Source organism: Hemiscyllium ocellatum, chromosome 4 (genome assembly GCF_020745735.1).
Source record: "Hemiscyllium ocellatum isolate sHemOce1 chromosome 4, sHemOce1.pat.X.cur, whole genome shotgun sequence".
In the NCBI taxonomy this organism is placed as follows: Eukaryota; Metazoa; Chordata; class Chondrichthyes; order Orectolobiformes; family Hemiscylliidae; genus Hemiscyllium; species Hemiscyllium ocellatum.
The window spans coordinates 1,192,539-1,219,637 of NC_083404.1; the positions used below are offsets into that span (position 1 = coordinate 1,192,539).

Sequence of the window (27,099 nt, forward strand, 5' to 3'; positions counted from 1 at the left end):
GGGACTGAAACACTGGGACTGAAACACAGGGACTGAAACACAGGGACTGAAACACTGGGACTGAACACTGGGACTGAAACACAGGGACTGAAACACTGGGACTGAAACACTGGGACTTAAACACTGGGACTGAAACACTGGGACTGAAACACAGGGACTGAAACACTGGGACTGAAACACTGGGACTTAAACACTGGGACTGAAACACTGGGACTGAAACACTGGGACTGAAACACTGGGACTGAAACACTGGGACTTAAACACTGGGACTGAAACACTGGGACTGAAACACTGGGACTGAAACACAGGGACTGAAACACAGGGACTTAAACACAGGGACTGAAACACTGGGACGTAAACACAGGGACTGAAACACAGGGACTGAAACACAGGGACTGAAACACTGGGACTGAAACACTGGGACTTAAACACTGGGACTTAAACACTGGGACTTAAACACTGGGACTGAAACACAGGGACTGAAACACAGGGACTGAAACACTGGGACTGAAACACTGGGACTGAAACACAGGGACTGAAACACAGGGACTGAAACACAGGGACTGAAACACTGGGACTGAAACACTGGGACTGAAACACTGGGACTTAAACACTGGGACTTAAACACTGGGACTGAAACACAGGGACTTAAACACTGGGACTGAAACACTGGGACTGAAACACTGGGACTTAAACACTGGGACTGAAACACTGGGACTGAAACACTGGGACTGAAACACTGGGACTGAAACACAGGGACTGAAACACAGGGACTGAAACACAGGGACTGAAACACAGGGACTGAAACACAGGGACTGAAACACTGGGACTGAAACACAGGGACTTAAACACAGGGACTGAAACACTGGGACTGAAACACTGGGACTGAAACACAGGGACTGAAACACAGGGACTGAAACACAGGGACTGAAACACAGGGACTGAAACACAGGGACTGAAACACTGGGACTGAAACACAGGGACTTAAACACAGGGACTGAAACACTGGGACTGAAACACAGGGACTTAAACACAGGGACTGAAACACAGGGACTGAAACACAGGGACTGAAACACAGGGACTGAAACACTGGGACTGAAACACTGGGACTGAAACACAGGGACTGAAACACAGGGACTGAAACACAGGGACTGAAACACAGGGACTGAAACACTGGGACTGAAACACTGGGACTGAAACACAGGGACTGAAACACAGGGACTGAAACACAGGGACTGAAACACTGGGACTGAAACACAGGGACTGAAACACTGGGACTGAAACACAGGGACTGAAACACTGGGACTGAAACACAGGGACTGAAACACAGGGACTGAAACACAGGGACTGAAACACAGGGACTGAAACACTGGGACTGAAACACTGGGACTGAAACACAGGGACTGAAACACAGGGACTGAAACACTGGGACTGAAACACTGGGACTGAAACACTGGGACTGAAACACTGGGACTGAAACACTGGGACTGAAACACAGGGACTGAAACACTGGGACTGAAACACAGGGACTTAAACACTGGGACGTAAACACAGGGACTGAAACACAGGGACTGAAACACAGGGACTGAAACACTGGGACTGAAACACTGGGACTGAAACACTGGGACTGAAACACAGGGACTTAAACACAGGGACTGAAACACTGGGACTGAAACACAGGGACTGAAACACTGGGACTGAAACACTGGGACTGAAACACTGGGACTGAAACACAGGGACTGAAACACAGGGACTGAAACACTGGGACTGAAACACAGGGACTGAAACACAGGGACTGAAACACAGGGACTGAAACACTGGGACTGAAACACTGGGACTGAAACACAGGGACTGAAACACAGGGACTGAAACACTGGGACTGAAACACTGGGACTGAAACACTGGGACTGAAACACAGGGACTTAAACACAGGGACTGAAACACTGGGACTGAAACACAGGGACTGAAACACTGGGACTGAAACACTGGGACTGAAACACTGGGACTGAAACACAGGGACTGAAACACTGGGACTGAAACACTGGGACTGAAACACTGGGACTGAAACACAGGGACTGAAACACAGGGACTGAAACACTGGGACTGAAACACAGGGACTGAAACACAGGGACTGAAACACAGGGACTGAAACACTGGGACTGAAACACTGGGACTTAAACACTGGGACTGAAACACTGGGACTGAAACACAGGGACTGAAACACAGGGACTGAAACACAGGGACTGAAACACTGGGACTGAAACACAGGGACTGAAACACTGGGACTGAAACACTGGGACTTAAACACTGGGACTGAAACACTGGGACTGAAACACAGGGACTGAAACACTGGGACTGAAACACTGGGACTGAAACACAGGGACTGAAACACTGGGACTGAAACACTGGGACTGAAACACTGGGACTGAAACACAGGGACTGAAACACTGGGACTGAAACACTGGGACTGAAACACTGGGACTTAAACACTGGGACTGAAACACTGGGACTGAAACACAGGGACTGAAACACAGGGACTGAAACACAGGGACTGAAACACAGGGACTGAAACACTGGGACTGAAACACAGGGACTGAAACACAGGGACTGAAACACTGGGACTGAACACTGGGACTGAAACACTGGGACTGAAACACTGGGACTGAAACACAGGGACTGAAACACTGGGACTGAAACACAGGGACTGAAACACTGGGACTGAAACACTGGGACTGAAACACAGGGACTGAAACACTGGGACTGAAACACAGGGACTGAAACACAGGGACTGAAACACTGGGACTGAAACACTGGGACTGAAACACAGGGACTGAAACACTGGGACTTAAACACTGGGACTGAAACACAGGGACTGAAACACAGGGACTGAAACACAGGGACTGAAACACTGGGACTGAAACACTGGGACTGAAACACAGGGACTGAAACACAGGGACTGAAACACTGGGACTGAAACACTGGGACTGAAACACAGGGACTGAAACACTGGGACTTAAACACTGGGACTGAAACACAGGGACTGAAACACAGGGACTGAAACACAGGGACTGAAACACAGGGACTGAAACACTGGGACTGAAACACTGGGACTGAAACACAGGGACTGAAACACAGGGACTGAAACACAGGGACTGAAACACTGGGACTGAAACACAGGGACTGAAACACTGGGAATTAAACACTGGGACTGAAACACTGGGACTGAAACACTGGGACTGAAACACTGGGACTGAAACACTGGGACTTAAACACTGGGACTTAAACACTGGGACTGAAACACAGGGACTGAAACACAGGGACTGAAACACTGGGACTGAAACACTGGGACTGAAACACTGGGACTGAAACACAGGGACTGAAACACTGGGACTGAAACACTGGGACTTAAACACTGGGACTTAAACACTGGGACTTAAACACAGGGACTGAAACACAGGGACTTAAACACAGGGACTGAAACACTGGGACTGAAACACAGGGACTGAAACACTGGGACTGAAACACAGGGACTTAAACACAGGGACTGAAACACTGGGACTGAAACACAGGGACTGAAACACAGGGACTGAAACACTGGGACTTAAACACTGGGACTTAAACACTGGGACTTAAACACAGGGACTGAAACACAGGGACTGAAACACAGGGACTGAAACACTGGGACTGAAACACTGGGACTGAAACACAGGGACTGAAACACTGGGACTGAAACACTGGGACTTAAACACTGGGACTGAAACACTGGGACTGAAACACTGGGACTGAAACACAGGGACTGAAACACTGGGACTGAAACACAGGGACTGAAACACTGGGACTGAAACACTGGGACTGAAACACAGGGACTGAAACACTGGGACTGAAACACAGGGACTGAAACACAGGGACTGAAACACAGGGACTGAAACACTGGGACTGAAACACTGGGACTGAAACACAGGGACTGAAACACTGGGACTGAAACACAGGGACTTAAACACTGGGACTGAAACACAGGGACTGAAACACTGGGACTTAAACACTGGGACTTAAACACAGGGACTGAAACACAGGGACTTAAACACAGGGACTGAAACACAGGGACTGAAACACTGGGACTGAAACACTGGGACTGAAACACAGGGACTTAAACACAGGGACTGAAACACTGGGACTGAAACACTGGGACTGAAACACTGGGACTGAAACACTGGGACTGAAACACTGGGACTGAAACACTGGGACTGAAACACAGGGACTGAAACACAGGGACTGAAACACTGGGACTGAAACACTGGGACTTAAACACTGGGACTGAAACACAGGGACTGAAACACAGGGACTGAAACACTGGGACTTAAACACTGGGACTGAAACACAGGGACTGAAACACTGGGACTGAAACACTGGGACTGAAACACAGGGACTGAAACACTGGGACTTAAACACTGGGACTTAAACACTGGGACTGAAACACTGGGACTGAAACACAGGGACTGAAACACAGGGACTTAAACACTGGGACTGAAACACAGGGACTGAAACACTGGGACTGAAACACTGGGACTTAAACACTGGGACTTAAACACTGGGACTGAAACACAGTGACTGAAACACTGGGACTTAAACACTGGGACTGAAACACAGGGACTGAAACACTGGGACTGAAACACTGGGACTGAAACACAGGGACTGAAACACTGGGACTGAAACACTGGGACTGAAACACAGGGACTGAAACACTGGGACTGAAACACAGGGACTGAAACACAGGGACTTAAACACTGGGACTGAAACACAGGGACTGAAACACTGGGACTGAAACACTGGGACTTAAACACTGGGACTTAAACACTGGGACTGAAACACAGTGACTGAAACACTGGGACTTAAACACTGGGACTGAAACACAGGGACTGAAACACTGGGACTGAAACACTGGGACTGAAACACAGGGACTGAAACACTGGGACTGAAACACTGGGACTGAAACACAGGGACTGAAACACAGGGACTGAAACACAGGGACTGAAACACTGGGACTGAAACACTGGGACTGAAACACAGGGACTGAAACACAGGGACTGAAACACTGGGACTGAAACACTGGGACTGAAACACTGGGACTGAAACACAGGGACTGAAACACAGGGACTGAAACACTGGGACTGAAACACTGGGACTGAAACACTGGGACTGAAACACTGGGACTGAAACACTGGGACTGAAACACAGGGACTGAAACACTGGGACTGAAACACTGGGACTGAAACACAGGGACTGAAACACAGGGACTGAAACACAGGGACTGAAACACAGGGACTGAAACACTGGGACTGAAACACTGGGACTGAAACACTGGGACTGAAACACTGGGACTGAAACACTGGGACTGAAACACTGGGACTGAAACACTGGGACTGAAACACTGGGACTGAAACACTGGGACTGAAACACAGGGACTGAAACACTGGGACTGAAACACTGGGACTGAAACACTGGGACTGAAACACAGGGACTGAAACACTGGGACTGAAACACTGGGACTGAAACACAGGGACTGAAACACAGGGACTGAAACACTGGGACTGAAACACAGGGACTGAAACACTGGGACTGAAACACTGGGACTGAAACACAGGGACTGAAACACAGGGACTGAAACACAGGGACTGAAACACTGGGACTGAAACACAGGGACTGAAACACAGGGACTGAAACACTGGGACTGAAACACTGGGACTGAAACACAGGGACTGAAACACAGGGACTGAAACACTGGGACTGAAACACAGGGACTGAAACACAGGGACTGAAACACAGGGACTGAAACACAGGGACTGAAACACAGGGACTTAAACACAGGGACTGAAACACTGGGACTGAAACACAGGGACTGAAACACAGGGACTGAAACACTGGGACTGAAACACAGGGACTGAAACACAGGGACTGAAACACTGGGACTGAAACACAGGGACTTAAACACAGGGACTGAAACACAGGGACTGAAACACTGGGACTGAAACACTGGGACTGAAACACAGGGACTGAAACACTGGGACTGAAACACTGGGACTGAAACACAGGGACTTAAACACAGGGACTGAAACACAGGGACTGAAACACAGGGACTGAAACACAGGGACTGAAACACAGGGACTTAAACACAGGGACTGAAACACTGGGACTGAAACACAGGGACTTAAACACAGGGACTGAAACACAGGGACTGAAACACAGGGACTGAAACACAGGGACTGAAACACTGGGACTGAAACACTGGGACTGAAACACAGGGACTTAAACACAGGGACTGAAACACAGGGACTGAAACACAGGGACTTAAACACAGGGACTGAAACACAGGGACTTAAACACAGGGACTGAAACACAGGGACTGAAACACAGGGACTGAAACACAGGGACTGAAACACAGGGACTTAAACACAGGGACTGAAACACAGGGACTTAAACACAGGGACTGAAACACTGGGACTGAAACACAGGGACTTAAACACAGGGACTGAAACACAGGGACTGAAACACTGGGACTTAAACACAGGGACTGAAACACTGGGACTGAAACACTGGGACTGAAACACAGGGACTTAAACACTGGGACTTAAACACTGGGACTGAAACACTGGGACTGAAACACAGGGACTGAAACACTGGGACTGAAACACAGGGACTGAAACACTGGGACTGAAACACAGGGACTGAAACACAGGGACTGAAACACAGGGACTGAAACACTGGGACTGAAACACTGGGACTGAAACACTGGGACTGAAACACTGGGACTGAAACACAGGGACTTAAACACAGGGACTGAAACACAGGGACTGAAACACAGGGACTGAAACACTGGGACTGAAACACAGGGACTGAAACACAGGGACTGAAACACTGGGACTGAAACACTGGGACTGAAACACTGGGACTGAAACACAGGGACTTAAACACAGGGACTGAAACACAGGGACTGAAACACAGGGACTTAAACACAGGGACTGAAACACAGGGACTGAAACACTGGGACTGAAACACTGGGACTGAAACACAGGGACTGAAACACTGGGACTGAAACACAGGGACTGAAACACAGGGACTGAAACACTGGGACTGAAACACAGGGACTGAAACACTGGGACTGAAACACAGGGACTGAAACACAGGGACTGAAACACAGGGACTGAAACACTGGGACTGAAACACAGGGACTGAAACACAGGGACTGAAACACTGGGACTGAAACACAGGGACTTAAACACAGGGACTGAAACACAGGGACTTAAACACAGGGACTGAAACACAGGGACTGAAACACAGGGACTGAAACACAGGGACTGAAACACAGGGACTGAAACACTGGGACTGAAACACAGGGACTTAAACACAGGGACTGAAACACAGGGACTTAAACACAGGGACTGAAACACTGGGACTGAAACACAGGGACTGAAACACTGGGACTGAAACACTGGGACTGAAACACTGGGACTGAAACACTGGGACTGAAACACTGGGACTGAAACACAGGGACTGAAACACTGGGACTGAAACACAGGGACTGAAACACTGGGACTTAAACACAGGGACTGAAACACTGGGACTGAAACACTGGGACTGAAACACTGGGACTTAAACACAGGGACTGAAACACAGGGACTGAAACACTGGGACTGAAACACTGGGACTTAAACACAGGGACTGAAACACTGGGACTGAAACACTGGGACTGAAACACAGGGACTGAAACACTGGGACTGAAACACAGGGACTGAAACACTGGGACTGAAACACTGGGACTGAAACACTGGGACTTAAACACAGGGACTGAAACACTGGGACTGAAACACTGGGACTGAAACACTGGGACTTAAACACTGGGACTGAAACACTGGGACTGAAACACTGGGACTTAAACACTGGGACTGAAACACTGGGACTGAAACACTGGGACTGAAACACTGGGACTGAAACACTGGGACTGAAACACTGGGACTGAAACACTGGGACTGAAACACTGGGACTTAAACACAGGGACTGAAACACTGGGACTTAAACACAGGGACTGAAACACTGGGACTTAAACACAGGGACTTAAACACAGGGACTGAAACACTGGGACTGAAACACAGGGACTGAAACACTGGGACTTAAACACAGGGACTGAAACACTGGGACTGAAACACTGGGACTTAAACACTGGGACTGAAACACTGGGACTGAAACACTGGGACTGAAACACTGGGACTTAAACACAGGGACTTAAACACTGGGACTTAAACACAGGGACTGAAACACTGGGACTGAAACACAGGGACTGAAACACTGGGACTGAAACACTGGGACTTAAACACAGGGACTGAAACACAGGGACTTAAACACTGGGACTTAAACACTGGGACTGAAACACTGGGACTGAAACACTGGGACTGAACACTGGGACTTAAACACAGGGACTGAAACACTGGGACTGAAACACTGGGACTTAAACACAGGGACTTAAACACTGGGACTGAACACTGGGACTTAAACACAGGGACTGAAACACTGGGACTTAAACACAGGGACTGAAACACTGGGACTGAAACACTGGGACTGAAACACTGGGACTGAAACACTGGGACTGAACACTGGGACTTAAACACAGGGACTGAAACACTGGGACTGAAACACAGGGACTGAAACACTGGGACTGAAACACTGGGACTGAAACACTGGGACTGAAACACAGGGACTGAAACACTGGGACTGAAACACAGGGACTGAAACACTGGGACTGAAACACTGGGACTGAAACACAGGGACTGAAACACAGGGACTGAAACACTGGGACTGAAACACTGGGACTGAAACACAGGGACTGAAACACTGGGACTGAAACACAGGGACTGAAACACTGGGACTTAAACACAGGGACTGAAACACTGGGACTGAAACACTGGGACTGAAACACTGGGACTGAAACACTGGGACTTAAACACAGGGACTGAAACACAGGGACTGAAACACTGGGACTGAAACACAGGGACTGAAACACTGGGACTGAAACACTGGGACTGAAACACTGGGACTGAAACACAGGGACTGAAACACTGGGACTTAAACACAGGGACTGAAACACTGGGACTGAAACACTGGGACTGAAACACAGGGACTGAAACACTGGGACTGAAACACTGGGACTGAAACACAGGGACTGAAACACTGGGACTTAAACACAGGGACTGAAACACTGGGACTGAAACACTGGGACTGAAACACAGGGACTTAAACACAGGGACTGAAACACTGGGACTGAAACACTGGGACTGAAACACAGGGACTGAAACACTGGGACTGAAACACTGGGACTGAAACACTGGGACTGAAACACTGGGACTGAAACACTGGGACTGAAACACTGGGACTTAAACACTGGGACTGAAACACTGGGACTGAAACACTGGGACTGAAACACTGGGACTGAAACACAGGGACTGAAACACTGGGACTTAAACACAGGGACTGAAACACTGGGACTGAAACACTGGGACTGAAACACAGGGACTGAAACACTGGGACTGAAACACTGGGACTGAAACACAGGGACTGAAACACTGGGACTGAAACACTGGGACTTAAACACAGGGACTGAAACACTGGGACTGAAACACTGGGACTGAAACACTGGGACTGAAACACTGGGACTGAAACACTGGGACTTAAACACAGGGACTGAAACACTGGGACTGAAACACTGGGACTGAAACACTGGGACTGAAACACTGGGACTGAAACACTGGGACTTAAACACTGGGACTTAAACACTGGGACTGAAACACTGGGACTGAAACACTGGGACTGAAACACTGGGACTTAAACACTGGGACTGAAACACAGGGACTGAAACACTGGGACTGAAACACTGGGACTGAAACACTGGGACTGAAACACAGGGACTGAAACACTGGGACTGAAACACTGGGACTGAAACACTGGGACTGAAACACTGGGACTGAAACACAGGGACTGAAACACTGGGACTTAAACACAGGGACTGAAACACAGGGACTGAAACACTGGGACTGAAACACTGGGACTGAAACACTGGGACTGAAACACAGGGACTGAAACACTGGGACTTAAACACTGGGACTGAAACACTGGGACTGAAACACTGGGACTGAAACACAGGGACTGAAACACTGGGACTGAAACACTGGGACTGAAACACAGGGACTGAAACACAGGGACTGAAACACTGGGACTGAAACACTGGGACTGAAACACAGGGACTGAAACACTGGGACTGAAACACTGGGACTGAAACACTGGGACTGAAACACAGGGACTGAAACACTGGGACTGAAACACTGGGACTGAAACACAGGGACTGAAACACTGGGACTGAAACACTGGGACTTAAACACTGGGACTGAAACACTGGGACTGAAACACTGGGACTGAAACACTGGGACTGAAACACAGGGACTGAAACACTGGGACTGAAACACTGGGACTGAAACACTGGGACTGAAACACAGGGACTGAAACACTGGGACTGAAACACTGGGACTGAAACACTGGGACTGAAACACTGGGACTGAAACACTGGGACTTAAACACAGGGACTGAAACACTGGGACTGAAACACTGGGACTGAAACACTGGGACTGAAACACTGGGACTGAAACACTGGGACTGAAACACTGGGACTTAAACACAGGGACTGAAACACTGGGACTGAAACACTGGGACTGAAACACTGGGACTGAAACACTGGGACTGAAACACAGGGACTGAAACACTGGGACTGAAACACTGGGACTTAAACACAGGGACTTAAACACAGGGACTGAAACACTGGGACTTAAACACAGGGACTTAAACACAGGGACTGAAACACTGGGACTTAAACACAGGGACTTAAACACAGGGACTGAAACACTGGGACTGAAACACAGGGACTGAAACACAGGGACTGAAACACTGGGACTGAAACACTGGGACTGAAACACTGGGACTGAAACACAGGGACTGAAACACTGGGACTGAAACACTGGGACTGAAACACAGGGACTGAAACACTGGGACTGAAACACTGGGACTGAAACACAGGGACTGAAACACAGGGACTGAAACACTGGGACTGAAACACAGGGACTGAAACACAGGGACTGAAACACTGGGACTGAACACTGGGACTGAAACACAGGGACTGAAACACAGGGACTGAAACACTGGGACTGAAACACAGGGACTGAAACACTGGGACTGAAACACTGGGACTGAAACACAGGGACTGAAACACAGGGACTGAAACACTGGGACTGAAACACTGGGACTGAAACACAGGGACTGAAACACAGGGACTGAAACACAGGGACTGAAACACAGGGACTGAAACACTGGGACTGAAACACTGGGACTGAAACACTGGGACTGAAACACTGGGACTGAACACTGGGACGTAAACACTGGGACTTAAACACAGGGACTGAAACACAGGGACTGAAACACTGGGACTGAAACACAGGGACTGAAACACAGGGACTGAAACACAGGGACTGAAACACTGGGACTGAAACACAGGGACTGAAACACAGGGACTGAAACACAGGGACTGAAACACAGGGACTGAAACACTGGGACTGAAACACAGGGACTGAAACACTGGGACTGAAACACTGGGACTGAAACACTGGGACTGAAACACTGGGACTGAACACTGGGACGTAAACACTGGGACTTAAACACAGGGACTGAAACACAGGGACTGAAACACTGGGACTGAAACACTGGGACTGAAACACAGGGACTGAAACACAGGGACTGAAACACTGGGACTGAAACACAGGGACTGAAACACTGGGACGTAAACACTGGGACTTAAACACAGGGACTGAAACACTGGGACGTAAACACTGGGACTTAAACACAGGGACTGAAACACTGGGACTGAAACACAGGGACTGAAACACAGGGACTGAAACACTGGGACTGAACACTGGGACGTAAACACTGGGACTTAAACACTGGGACTGAACACTGGGACGTAAACACTAGGCGTAAACACTGGAACGTAAACACTGGGACGTAAACACTAGGCGTAAACAGTGGGGTGTAAACAGTGGGATGTAACCAAGCTGAAACCTTGTGAATCTGAGCTGGGGGTGCTGCCATTTGAGCTACAGCTACACGTCCCTTTGGTGTCAATCAAACAGAAGCAGCTGTGCACTCTGCAAAGTTCTGGCCCTATCACTTGGCTTAATTGTGTAAGGTGGGCACATCTCAGTCCAGGGGGTAAGATGCACTTATCCAGAGATTACCTAGCAAAGGTTCTGGCATTATAGGAAGTTCCAGAGGTTAGGTGAGAGGACAGTATCCCCACCTCCATACCAGCACAGACCACTCCACAACCCCTGCTGAGACAAACCAAAGACGCTAGAATGTCTGATCAAATGCAGCAGGTCAGGCAGCATCCAAGGAGCAAGAGAATCGACGTTTCGGGCATGAGCCCTTCTTCAGGAATGAGGAGAGTGTGCCAAGCAGGCTAAGATAAAAGGTAGGGAGGAGGGACTTGGGGGAGGGGCGTTGGAAGTGCGATAGGTGGAAGGAGGTTAAGGTGAGGGTGATAGGCCGGAGTGGGGTGGGAGCGGAGAGGTCAGGAAGAAGATTGCAGGTTAGGAAGGTGGTGCTGAGTTCGAGGGTTGGGACTGAGACAAGGTGGGGGGAGGGGAAATGAGGAAACTGGAGAAATCTGAGTTCATCCCTTATGGTTGGAGGGTTCCTAGGTGGAAGATGAGACGCTCTTCCTCCAGTCCTCAGCAGAGGCCTCACCTTCATTCCCCTACACTCTCGGATTAACGAGTTCAACATGTGGTGAGACATCGAACAATTCTTCCGTCGCCTTCACCTCCGCGCCTACTTCTTCAACCAGGATTCTCGCCCACCCTCTGACGACCCCTTCTCCCACCTCCAACACACCCATCCACCTGGACGCCCCATGCTGGCCTCTTGCCCGCCCTCGATCTCTTCATAGCCGCTACATTAACCGTCTCAATCTGTCCACCCCTCTTACTCACTCCAACCTCTCACCCTCGCAACATGCAGCCCTCCACTCCCTCCGTTCTAACCCCAACCTCACCATCAAACCAGCAGACAAGGGAGGCACGGTGGTAGTTTGGCGCGCCGACCTTTACACCGCTGAGGTCAAACGCCAGATCGCGGACACCTCCTCCTACTGCCCCCTTACCATGACCCCACCTCCACCACCAATCCATCATCTCCCAGACCATCCATAACCTCATCACCTCAGGGGATCTCCCATCCACCGCCTCCAACCTCATAGTCCCACAACCTGACACCGCCCGTTTCTACCTCCTGCCCAAAATCCACAAACCTGACTGCCCCGGCCGACCCATTGTCTCAGCCTGCACCTGCCCCACCGAACTCATCTCTGCATACCTCGACACGGTCCTGTCCCCCTTAGTCCAAGAACTCCCCGCCTACGTTCGGGACACCACCCTCCACCTCCTCCATGATTTTCGCCTCCCCGGTCCCCAATGCCTTATCTTCACCATGGACATCCAGTCCCTGTACACCTCCATCCCCCATCACGAAGGACTCAAAGCCCTCCGCTTCTTCCTTTCCCGCCGCACCAACCAGTACCCTTCCACTGACACCCTCCTTCGACTGACTGAACTGGCCCTCACTCTGAACAACTTCTCTTTCCAATCCTCCCACTTCCTCCAAACTAAAGGAGTTGCCATGGGCACCCGCATGGGCCCCAGCTATGCCTGCTTCTTCATAGGATATGTGGAACAGCCCATCTTCTGCAGCTACACTGGCACCACCCCCCACCTTTTCCTCCGCTACATCGATGACTGTATCGGCGCTGCCTCGTGCTCCCATGAGGAGGTTGAACAGTTCATCCACTTTACCAACACCTTCCACCTCGACCTCAAATTTACCTGGACCATCTCTGACTCCTCCCTCCCCTTCCTAGACCTCTCCATTTCTATCTCGGTCGACCGAATCAACACAGACATTTACTATAAACCGACTGACTCCCACAGCTACCTAGACTACACCTCCTCCCACCCTGCCCTCTGTAAAAACACCATCCCATATTCCCAATTCCTTCGTCTCTGCCGCATCTGCTCCCAGGAGGACCAGTTCCAATACCGAACAATCCAGATGGCCTCCTTCTTCAAAGACTGCAATTTCCCCCCAGACGTGATCGACAATGCCCTCCACCGCATCTCCTCCACTTCCTGCTCCTCCGCCCTTGAGCCCTGCCCCTCTAATCACCACCAGGACAGAACCCCACTGGTCCTCACATACCACCCCACCAACCTCCATATACATCGTATCACCCGTAATCATTTCCGCCACCTCCAAACAGACCCCACCACCAGGGATATATTTCCTTCCCCTCCCCTATTAGTGTTCCGAAAAGACCACTCCCTCCATGACTCCCTCATCAGGTCCACACCCCCCACCAACCCATCCTCCACTCCTGGCACTTTCCCCTGCAACCGCAAGAAATGCAAAACTTGCGCCCACACCTCCCCCCTTACTCCCCTCCAAGGCCCCAAGGGATCCTTCCATATCCACCACAAATTCACCTGCACCTCCACACACATCATTTACTGCATCCGCTGCACCCGATGTGACCTCCTCTATATTGGGGAAACGGGCCGTCTACTTGCGGAACGTTTCAGAGAACACCTCTGGGACACCCGGACCAACCAACCTCACCACCCTATGGCTCAACACTTCAACTCCCCCTCCCACTCCACCAAGGACATGCAGGTCCTTGGACTCCTCCATCGCCAGACCATAGCAACACGATGGCTGGAGGAAGAGCACCTCATCTTCTGCCTATGAACCCTCAAACCACAAGGGATGAACTCAGATTTCTCCAGTTTCCTCATTTCCCCTCCTCCCACCTTGTCTCAGTCCCAACCCTCGAACTCAGCACCACCTTCCTAACCTGCAATCTTCTTCCTGACCTCTCCGCCCCCACCCCACTCCGGCCTATCACCCTCACCTTGACCTCCTTCCACCTATCGCATCTCCAACGCCCCTCCCCCAAGTCCCTCCTCCCTACCTTTTATCTTAGCCTGCTTGGCACACCTTCCTCATTCCTGAAGAAGGGCTCATGCCCGAATCGTCGATTCTCCTGCTCTTTGGATGCTGCCTGACCTGCTGTGCTTTTCCAGCAACACATTTTCAGCTCTGATCTCCAGCAACTGCAGACCTCACTTTCTCCTGTCTGATCAAATAGCCCTGGTTGAGATGACGTTTGGCTTATATCCAGGAAAGAAGATTTAATGCTTCTATGGTGATGAGGAAACCTTTGAAACATTTGACCCATTTTGCTTCTTGCCAGGGATGGAGAGTTTGACTATAGGGAGAGGCTGAACAGGCTGGGGCTGTTTTCCCTGGAGGCTGAAGGGTGACCTTATAGAGGTTTATAAAATATTGAGGGGCATGGATAGGATAGATAGACAAGGCCTTTTCCCTGGTGTGGGGGAGGTTTAAGGTGAGAGGGGAAAGATTTAAAAGGTACCTAAGGGGCAACCTACACACGCAGAGGCTGGTTTGTGTATAGAATGAGCTGTCAGAGGAAGTGGTGGAGGCTGGTACAATTGCAGCATTTAAAAGGCATCTGGATGAGTGTATGCATAGGAAGGGTGAGAGGGATATGGGCCAAATGCTGGAAAATGGGACTAGCTTAATTTAGGATATCTGGTCAATATGGAGGAGTTGGACTGAAGTGTCTGTTTCGGTGCTGTATAACTCTATGACTCTGATTCTTAGTCTGGGTAAGATTTCCAGCCTGGATTCAGGATGGACTCCACATGTGGCACAGTGGGTAGCTACCATTTCACCAGGGCTCTCTGAGCTGTTTGTATCCCAAAAAAAGTTACAAAACTATTCAAAACACTGGTGCGGCCACACTTGGAATATTGTGTACAGTTCTAGTCCCCGTATTTCAGGAAGGATGTGGAAGCATTGGAAAAGGTGCAGAGGAGATTTACCAGGATGTTGCCTGGTCTGGAGGGAAGGTCTTATGAGGAAAGGCTGAGACACTTGGGTCTATTCTCATTGGAGAGAAGAAGGCTAAGAGGGGATTTAATAGAGACATATAAGATGGTCAGAGGATTATATAGGGTAGATAGTGAAAGTCTTTTTCCTAGGATGATGATGTACGAGGGAGCATAACTACAGATTGAGGGGTGATAGATTTAAGACAGATGTCAGAGGCAGGTTCTTTACCCAGAGAGTGGTAAGGGTGTGGAATGCCCTACCTGCCAATGTAGTCAACTCAGCCACATTAGGGAGATTTAAACAATGCTTAGATAAACACATGGATGATTTTGGGATAGTGTAGGGGGACAATCTAAGAATAGTTCACAGGTTGGCACAACACCGAGGGCTGAAGGGCCTGTTCTGTGCTGTATTGTTCTATGTTCTATGTCAAGTTCAGATTGTGAAAACACTGACATTGGAGTTTCGAAACTCTGCCTGCTCCCTACAATTTATGGCCTGTAAGACACAGGCAGATGCTTTTCCTTACAGACATGTTGGCACTGGGTGGGGTCCAGCATTACCAGGTGCCAACTCTGGTATTGTTCTACTGGAAGCTGGCTGGAACTATGGAAGATGAACATTGCAGTAGATTGTGTATATTTTCTTGTACTGAGGAAGAATTGACAGTGAGATTGGTGACACAATTTAATTGCTACATTTTCTAGCATACATGCCTGTAGAAAATTTTGGCGGCCAAAACTCTGATAAAAAGTTCACAACAGTTAGTGCTTCAGCTCATATGCGATTGGCTTCACTGTAAACCCGTCACAGCTGTCAGCTTGGCACTGTGGGAAGAAAGTTTGCCACACAACCTGTTCCAGGAACTGAGCCAACCTAAAACCTCCCTGAGGAACAATAATATCACTAACAATGTAATAACCGAAGAACCTAGAAACAAGAAACAACTGCTCAGTCTGTCCGGCTCATCTGTTGTTAAAATTCAAATTAAGACACATCCAAACGATTTGCATTATTGTGATGAATGATCTTTCTCCCTTGATGCTTTCTTGCTTCGAAAATAATACTTTATTTTGTTCCTTTTGCAAATTTCAAAACACATCTCCATCATTGAATGCATCAGAGCAGCGTTCACTGTTGTGGTACAGACTGACAAAGTAAACACTTCACACCCAGCACAATCCCCAAAAAGTCAGCAGAAATAAATGACTAGCTCATTTGCATAGAGTTGGGTCAGGCACAACAAGTTGTGGACAAATCTACCTTGCATCATTTCAAATAATACCTTCAGATCTTTATATTCATCTTGAAATATCAGGTCTTCAGCTTGAATTTTCAATTTTGGGTGAGGATCCTGCTGCTGGGAAATTTCTGACCTTACATCAAGTCAGCATTGTGAAATGACGTGACCTTCAAAGGCAAAAGGTCCTAATTGGCGGTGCTAAGGTTATCTGCTCCCTCTTTTGAGATGTCGATAGAGGCAATTGACACAGGACAAGAAATCCTTTCAGTGGGACCCAACAGCAGAAACCTGCCCCTCTGAAAGGCCTTGATGGATGTCAGAATTGTGACATGGAAGACGTTCAGTGACCTGTGAAAATCTGGCCATGTGAGTGGTCAGTGGTGCTCAGGTGATAAACGTCTCATGTTGTGTGCATCATGTGAATATAGGAGTGAGGAGCAGGAGGAGGTACTCACCCCTTACGCACATGAAGGTCATGGTTGTGCTGGCTATGGCCTCAGTTCCACTTTCCTGTCAGCTCGCTGCTGCATAACACTTCACTTCCTTGCCAATCAAAAATCTCATTCCCACCTGAATACATTCAATAACCAAACCTCCATTGTTTACTGGGAAAGAGGCTAACAACTCACCTGCCTACAATTCTGGCAGATTATAGTTACAGTATGTACCACAATGTGTCTATCTACAAAATGCACAAAGTTAAAAAATCACACAACACCAGGTTATAGTCCAACAGGTTTAATTGGAAGCACACTAGCTTTCGGAGCGACGGCACGGTGGCACAGTGGGCGGCACGGTGGCACAGTGGGCGGCACGGTGGCACAGTGGGCGTCACGGTGGCACAGTGGTTAGCACTGCTGCCTCACAGCGCCTGAGACCCGGGTTCAATTCCCGACTCAGGCGACTGACTGTGTGGAGTTTGCACATTCTCCCCGTGTCTGCGTGGGTTTCCTCCGGGTGCTCCGGTTTCCTCCCACTGTCCAAAGATGTGCGGGTCAGGTGAATTGGCCATGCTAAATTGTCCGTAGTGTTAGGTAAGGGGTAAATGTAGGGGTATGGGTGGGTTGCGCTTCGGCGGGTTGGTGTGAACTTGTTGGGCCGAAGTGCCTGTTTCCACACTGTAAGTAATCTAAAAAAAACTCATAGAGAGCAAAAACACCCTCATCTCCATTTTAAGAGAGCAATGTCTTATTTTTAAACTCTGCCCCTAGTTCTTCCAAACAAGAGAAAACTTTCTTCATTTATCCACTATAACAAATCTCCTCAGGATCAATAAGATCATCTCCCATTAATCTAAACCCCAAAGGATATGTCTCAACCCATTCAACATTTTTTCCCGTAAGATAAACCCTTCATCCCAGAAATGGGCTCAACACCATCTGGGAAAAAAAACAGCCTTGATTGGCACTCCATTCACTGCCTACAATTCTGGCAGATTATAATTACAGTATGTACCACAATGTGTCTATCTATAAAATGCACAAAGTTAAAAATCACACAACACAAGGTTATAGTCCAACAGGTTTAATTGGAAGCACACTAGCTTTCAGAGCGACGCTCCTTCATCAGGTGATTGTGGAGGGATCGATCGTAACAGAATTTATAGCAAAAATTTGCAGTGTGATGTAACTGAAATTATACATTGAAAAATTGATTGTCAATAATTTTAGTTACATCACACTGCAAATGTTTGCTATAAATTCTGTGTTACAATTGAGCCCTCCACTATCACCTGATGAAGGAGCGTCGCTCAGAAAGCTAGTGTGCTTCCAATTAAACCTGTTGGACTTTAACCTGGTGTTGTGTGATGTTTAACTTTGTACACCCCAGTCCAACACCGGCATCTCCAAATCATGTATAAAATGCACAGTATCAACTCGTCAAAGCCTCTTCAACATACTTCCCTACTTCTGCCACCTAGAAACACAAAGGGAGTAGGCACAAGGACATATCACCATCTGCAAATTTCCCTTCTAGTCACACATCATTCTGACTTGGAAATATGTTACTACTCCTTCTTTATCAATGGACCAACATCCTGGAACTTCATACCTAACGCTACTGGCAAATCCCTGGATAACATGGACTGCAGAGGTTCAAGTCTCATCAATTTCTCACGGGTAATTAGGGATCATGGTAAATATTGGCCTTCCCAGTAATGTCCACAGCCATGAACCAGCTGAATTATGAACAGGCATCCCATATGTCCTTCTAATAATACTGTAAACAATCTAACTTATGGCAATACATCATTAAAACGTTCTACTGGAGAAATGGAGGGTGTCTCTGGTATATTTTGTTTCTTTAGCGTGGGATGAAAATTTATATTCTAAAACCCTTAAGGGAGTGGAATTTCTACTGAAGTTGTTTGCACCATCCTTTTCAAATTATTCCAAGATTTGAAGCTTATTTTCAGGATCAGCCCGTTCTGTTGCAGGTGGCACAGTATAAGGGTTGCTGTCATAAAATGTTCTCTTGTTCCTTCCCCTTCCCAAGATAGGCATACGGAAATGAGGGTTCTTTCCTGCTGGGAGATGCTGCAAGTATTCCAGACACTAATTCTCCAAAATCAGTCAGTACTGGTGCCATGAGGAAGAATGATGTAGCCAGGACTCTCACCTGACTGCACCTTCACCAGCCTTCCACCCAGGAGAGAAAACTATATTTGCATAATCGATCGAAATGCCATTAATTATTGAGAGACTCGGCATATATATTCCCTATGGACAGTATTACGAATGAAGGTGTCACAATGCCGTGCACTCATCCTTACCTGTTTTTGCTCTTCACCTAAACCGTCCCACATTGAGGCAACAATCTTTGAAACTTCACCAAATGTGGCATTTGGATTTTGACCTTTAATAGCTGCTTGGGTATCACGGAAAAACAGAGCGTAGGCTGACACGGGTTTCTGCGGCTCATTTGGATCCTTCTTTTTCTTCTTTTTTGGAGTTTTGGGTTTCTTTCCAACATCTACTGCAGCCCGTTTTTCACCCCCATTCATCTGTGTCACACAAGAACCAGAGGTCGTGTTTTAATAATGGTCACATTTATATTTAAACTGATACAATCTTTCTGAAGAATGAAATTGACTTCATCCATTATACAAAGGCCTAGTCACCTGACTAATGATGATTTTGCTATGACTGGTGGCTGCATGACATTTTTTATTTTACAGTAACATATTTATGTACTTTTATTAAAATATTGTTAAAAGCTGTGAACTTATACAGTAAAGTAAGTTAGATAAGGTCAGAAATACAGTACAGGGGACTAAGTCCACCAGTAATAATCAAATACTTTTAATTGAACTAATTATTCACAATTTCACCATTTTTGGCAGTGTAAGTTGTTCCTGTTTGTGTTTTCAGTGATTCTGCAAAAAATACTAACCACTCAAACACAGAATAACATAAAACACAGAGTCTCAAAATTGCTAATTGTGATGTATCTATGGAAACTCTTTATAAATGCTAACTCAATAATTTTAGCTTCTCAGTTAAAATAGACGCGAGAGCAATATGCTGCACATATGTTAAACATTCATACGATAACTAACAATAACTGGTATTTCTAGCTATTTATCTGATTTGGAGTAATATTTTGCAAGCTTTGACTCAATAAGAACAGCTATCATTAACACAATGTGACCTACCTAACAGTTTTTAGTGAAATAGATTTGTCACATTGGCCAATTAGACTATATTAAATATTAGTCATAATCTTTTCATTGCAAGGTGTTAAAAACACGACTGCAAAACGTTCCTAAAATCATTCTAAATGTTACCATCTCAGTCATTTCAGCAAAACAGCTAAATTACAACATTAACTGTTTAACAACATCCACATTTATACTTTATAAAACAGAGATTAGAATTGAATACGAAATATTTCAAATAAAATATCTGGGACAATTTTTTTGCAAGATTTTCTAGGGCTCATTGTCAGAATGATGTTACAAAGCACTCTGAGTATGGCAGCGATGCTGGTATCGTGATAATATTACATGGTTAGTAAATCCAAAGACCCAGGCTATTGATGTGGGGACATGAGTCTAGTACTGCAGCTGGTGAAATTTAAACTCAATTCATGAATCTTGTATATAAAGCTGGTTTCAGTAATAGTGACCACGTGCCAACCATTGAGTACCATTGTCCCAAAATGTAACTAATGCTCTTTTGAGAATGAAAGCTGCCATCCTTCCCTAGTCTGGCTTTCACATGACTCAGATCCAAAGCAAAATGCTTCACTTTCAGATGTCTTCTGAAATGGCTGAATAAGCCACACAGTTCAAGAAATTATGAATGGGCAATAAATATTTTATTTGTTCACTTGTGGGACGTAGGCATTGCTGGCTGGACAGCATTTATTTCCCGTCCCGAGTTACTTTTGAGAAGGTGGTGGTGAGCTGCCTCCTTGAACCATTGAACCTCCACAATACCATTAGGGCAGAACCCCAGGATTTTGACCCAGCAACAGTGAAGGAACAGTAATATATTTACGAGTCAGGATGGTGAGTGACGAGTAGGGGAACTTGAAGGTAGCGATGTTCCCCATATACCTGCTGCCTTGTCCTTCTAGATTGAAGTTGTTGTTGGTTTGGAAGGTACTGTCTGAGAATCTTTAGTGAATTTTTGCAGTACACCTTGTAGATAGTACACATGCTGCTACTGAGCTCCAATGGTGGAGGGAGTGGATGTTTGTGGATGTGGTGCCAATCACATAGGCTGCTTTCTCCTGGATGGTGTCGAGCTTCTTGAGTGTTGCTGGAGCTGCACCCATCCAGGCAAGTGGGGAGTATTCCATCACACTCCTGACTTGTGCCTGGTCAATGGTGGACAGGCTTTGGGGAGTCAGGGGATGAGTTACTTGTTGCAGTATTCCAAGCCTCTGGTCTGCTCTTGTGTTTCTGTGGTGAGTCCAGTCGAGTTTCTGGTCAATGAAAACCCCCAGGATGTAGATAGTGAGGGATTCACTGATGATAATACCAGGGAATGTCAAAGGGCAGTGTCTCTTGTTGATAATGGTCAAAGCCTGCTTTTTGTGTGGCATGAACGTTACTTGCCACTTGTCAGCCAAAGCCTGGATTTGTCCAGATCTTGTATTTGAACACGAGGAGTTGTGAATGGTGCTGGACATTGTGCAATCATCAGCGAGCATCCCCACTTCTGACCTTATAAATGAGGGGAAGTCATTGGTGAAGCAGCTGAAGATGGTTGGGCTAAGGACACTACCCTGAGGATACTACCCTGAGGCAAGCAGGAAGTGTGTCTACTTCAACGCTAGGAGCATTCGGGATAAGGTGGGTGTTCTTGCAGCATGGATTGGTACCTGGGACTTCGATGTTGTGGCCATTTCAGAGACACGGATAGAGTAGGGACAGGAATGGTTGTTGCAGGTTCCATGATATAGATGTTTCGGCAAGATCAGAGAAGATGGTAAAAGAGGAGGAGGTGTGGCACTGTTAATCAAGGATAGTATTACGATGGCTGAAAGGATGTTTGAGGACTCAATACAGAGGTAGTATGGCCTGATGTTAGAAAACAAGAAAGGAGAGGTCACCCTGTTGGGAGTTTTCTAATGGCCTCCAAATAGTTCCAGAGGCATAGAGGAAAGGATTGCAAAGATGATTCTTGATCGGAGCAAGAGTAACTGAGGGACTTTAACTTTCCAAATATTGACTGGAAATACTCTAGTTTGAGTAGTTCAGATGGGTCAGTTTTTGTCTGATGTGTGCAGGAGGGTTTCCTGACACAGTATGTAGATAGGCCAACAAGGGGCGAGGCCACGTTAGATTTGGTACTGGGTAATGAACCCGGCCAGGTCTTAGATTTGGAGATAGGTGAGCACTTTGGTGATAGTGACCACAATTCAGTTATGTTTACTTTAATGATGGAAAGGGATAGGTATATACCGCAGGGAAAGAGTTATAAATGGGGAAAAGGCCATTATGATGCAATTAGGCAAGATTTAGGATGTGAAGAATGGGGAAGGAAACTATAGGGGATGGGCACAATTGAAATGTGGAGCTTATTCAAGGAACAGCTACTGCGTGTCCTTGATAAGTATGTATCTGTCAGACAGGGAGGAAATGGTTGAGCGAGGGAGCCGTGGTTTACTAAAGAAGTTGAATCTCTTGTCAAGGGGAAGAAGAAGGCTTATGTAAGGCTGAGATGTGAAGGCTCAGTTAGGGTGCTTGAGCGTTACAAGTTAGCCAGGAAATACTTAAAGAGAGAGCCAGGAGGGGACATGACAAGTCGTTGGTAGATAGTATCAAGAAAAACCATAAAGCTTTCTATAGGTATATCAGAAATAAAAGAATGACTAGAGTAAGATTAGGGCAAATCAAGGATAGTAGTGGGAAGTTGTGCGTGGAGTCCAAGGAGATAGGAGAAGTGCTAAATGAATACTTTTTGTTAGTATTCACATAGGAAAAAGACAATGTTCTTGAGGAGAATACTGAGATACAGGCTACCAGACTAGATGGGATTGAGGTTCACAAGGAGGAGGTGTTAGCAATTCTGAAAAATGTGAAAATAGGTAAGTCTCCTGGGCCGGATGAGTTAATCCGAAGATTCTCTGGGAAGCTAGGGAGGAGATTTCAGAGCCTTTGGCTTAGATCTTTATGTCGTCATTGTCTACAGGCATAGTGCCTGAAGACTGGAGGTTAGCAAATGTAGTCTCCTTGTTCAAGAAGGGGAGTAGAGACAACCCTGGTAATTATAGACCAGCGAGCCTTACTTCAGTTGTAGGTAAAGTGTTGGAAAAGATTATAAGAGATAGGATTTATAATCATCTAGAGAGGAATAAGTTGATTAGGGATAGTCAGCTCGGTTTTGTGATGGGTAGGTCGTGCCACAAACCTTATTGAGTTCTTTGAGAAGGTGACCAAACAGGTGGATGAGGGTAAAGTGGTTGATGTGGTATATATGGATTTCAGTCAGGGGTTTGGTAAGGTTGGCTCTTGCACAAAATACGGAACCACGGGATTGTGGGTGATTTAGCGGTTTAGATGAGAAATTGGCTAGCTGAAAGAAGACAAGTGGTGATGGTTGATGGGAAGTTTCATCCTGGAGCTCAGTTACTAGTGGTGTACAGAAAGGATCTGTTTTGTGTCCACTGCTGTTTGTAATTTTTATAAATGACCCAAGTGAAGGCATAGAAGGATGGGTTAGTAAATTTGTGGATGACACGAAGGTTGATAGAGTTGTGGATGGTGCTGAAGGATGTTTCAGGTCACAGAGGGACATCGATAAGCTGCAGAGCTGGGCTGAGAGGTGGAAATGGAGTTCAATGCGGACATGTGTGAGGTGGTTCACTTTGGAAGGAACAACAGGAATAAAGAGCTAATGGTAAGATTCTTGGCAGTGTAGATGAGCAGAGAGATCTCGGTGCCCATGTACATAGACCCCTAAAAGGTGCCACCCAGGTTGATACGGTTGATAAGATGGTGTACGGTGTGTTAGCTTTTATTGGTAGTGGGACTGAGTTTCAGAGCCACAAGGTCACGCTGCAGCTGTACAAAACTCTGGTGCAACCGCACTTGGGAGTATTGCACACTGTTCTGGTCACTGCATTATAGGAAGGATGTGGAAGCTTTGGAAAGGGTTCAGAGGTGATTACCAGGATGTTGTCTGGTATGGAGGGAAGGTCTTAAGAGAAAAGGCTGAGGGACTTGAGGCTGTTTTCATTACAGAGAAAAAGGTTGAGAGGTGACTTAATTGAGACATACAAGATAATCAGAGGGTTTGATAGGGCTGGATAGTGAGAGCCTTTTTCCTCGGATGGTGATGGCTAGCACAAGGAGATATAACTTTAAATTGAGGGGTGATAGATATAGGACAGATGTCAGAGGTGGTTTCTTTACTCAGAGAGTAAATTGCCTCCAAGTAGATTTGCCTACTTTAAGGGCATTTAAATGGTCATTGGACAAACATATGGATGAAAATGGAACAGTGTAGGATAGATGGGCTTCAGATTGATTTCACAGGTCAGCGCAACATTGAGGGCCGAAGGGCTGGTACTACACTTTAATGTTCTATTTTCGATGTTCTAACTCCTGCAGAGATGTCCTGGAGCTGAGACGACTGACCTCCAGCAACCATAACCATCTTTCTATGTCTGGCTCTAACCACTGGAGAGTTTGCCTGCAATATCCATTGATTCCAGTTTTGCTGGGTCTCCTTGATGCCACGCGCAGTCAAATACAATCTTGTTGTCAGGGGCTGTCCCTCTCCCCTCCCCTCTGGGATTCAGCTCTTTTGTCCATGTTTGACCCAAGGCTGTAATGAGGTCAGGAGCTGAGTGGCCCTGGCAAAACCCAAACTGGGTGTCACTGAGCAGGTTATTGCTGAGCAGGTGCTGCTTGATAGCCCTGTTGACTGAGAGTAGACCAATGGGGCGGGGATTGGCCAGGTTGGTCGTGTCCTGTTTTCTATGTACAGGACATACCTGGGCAATTTTCCATATTGTCAGGTAGATGCTGGTGTTCTAACTGAACTGGAACAGCTTGGCTAGAGGAACATTGATTGTGCTACCGATGACCACTGCCATAACGTCTTCCTACAGAAAATATTTCCGTTAGGTTATACAGGATTGTTAGTTTCTGTCAGTGCATTGTTTCTGTAAAGAAATGTTTCCTTCCCCCTTAATAACTGCCAATATTTTGACATTCAACTTGCTACACAAATGATACCAGGTCACTCTCACAGCGTGGAATGGAATGGTCTGACTATTCTGAAGCTTTGCTTCTTGGAACCTAGATTTATAAAGAGACTACTTTGGAAGATTGATTTAAATGGGTGGAATTTAATTTTGGAGAACTGACCGGAGAACATAGTTGGGAAGACCCTAAATGACAAGCCTTCCCCACCTTTCAGAACCTGCTCTGTGACATCAGTTTGGGTTTTGCCAGGGCCACTCAGCTCCTGACCTCATTACAGCCTTGGGTCAAACATGGACAACAGAGCTGGATTCCAGAGGGGAGGGGGGAGGGACAGCCCCTGACAACAATCAGAAACTGGTGGCTATCTTGTTTTCAGTACCACTGACAGAACTCTACAGAGGGTTCAAGTCACAAAGAGACTCCGATTCCAGAGCAGGAGGTTATGGACTGAGTGCTGGCTGCTGGACAGTCAAGGGGATGGGAGACAGAAGCATGTGGGTGTCGGAGGAAAGAGCAGGATAAGACTCTCCTTCCCAATCCCTCGATATAAAGTGAGTACCTTGGAATGTGGAGCCCTCCCCAGTATCCTGCAAGTCAACCTGATGGGGTCTTCTTTTCAGGCTCACTGCTGGTGAATCCCTCACTCACTGCTGGTCAAATCCCAACATGGCAAGGCATTACCATGACAGGAAGGTCATCCATAAGCCTGAACATTATTGGGCAGAAAGGGGGAGGCTGTGGGATCCCCCTCCCACACCCACCAGTTTCATTAAATGTTTTCTGCCTCCAAACCCAGCCCTACGTGGACAGACCTTTAAGTCCACCCAATGTCAAAAGCACTTTACACCAGTTTTTGTTTAACACTGCACATTATACAGACAACTTCGTTTCCAATGCACTTGCTGATTTTATATTTGCCCCAGCTAAAGCTGCAACTTGTTAACGCTCAAACTGGTTGTCTGCAATGAGAAGAAATCTCCTTTGAAGCACGTTAATCAACACAAGGTTAATAATAAATACTGGCATGAAATGCTGAAGGAGTTCTACAATCCTCTCCTACAACTTACTTCTTGGCTGCATGAGGCATCACAAAAAGAAATGCCTCAAAGGTGCTTTCAATATGTTCCACATTTCCCTG

At 47.1% G+C, this 27,099-nt stretch overlaps 1 protein-coding gene across 3 annotated transcripts in view; it reads right to left on the reverse strand.

Annotated features, from left to right (window-relative positions):
- tox (thymocyte selection-associated high mobility group box) overlaps positions 1-27,099 on the reverse strand; it is a 463,082-nt gene that overhangs the window by 59,032 nt on the left and 376,951 nt on the right. For all 3 annotated transcript variants that reach the window (XM_060824082.1, XM_060824080.1, XM_060824081.1), the window contains one exon: positions 20,070-20,300. In XM_060824082.1, coding sequence (XP_060680065.1) covers positions 20,070-20,300 — 231 coding nt within the window. The remainder of the gene's footprint in view (positions 1-20,069; positions 20,301-27,099) is intronic.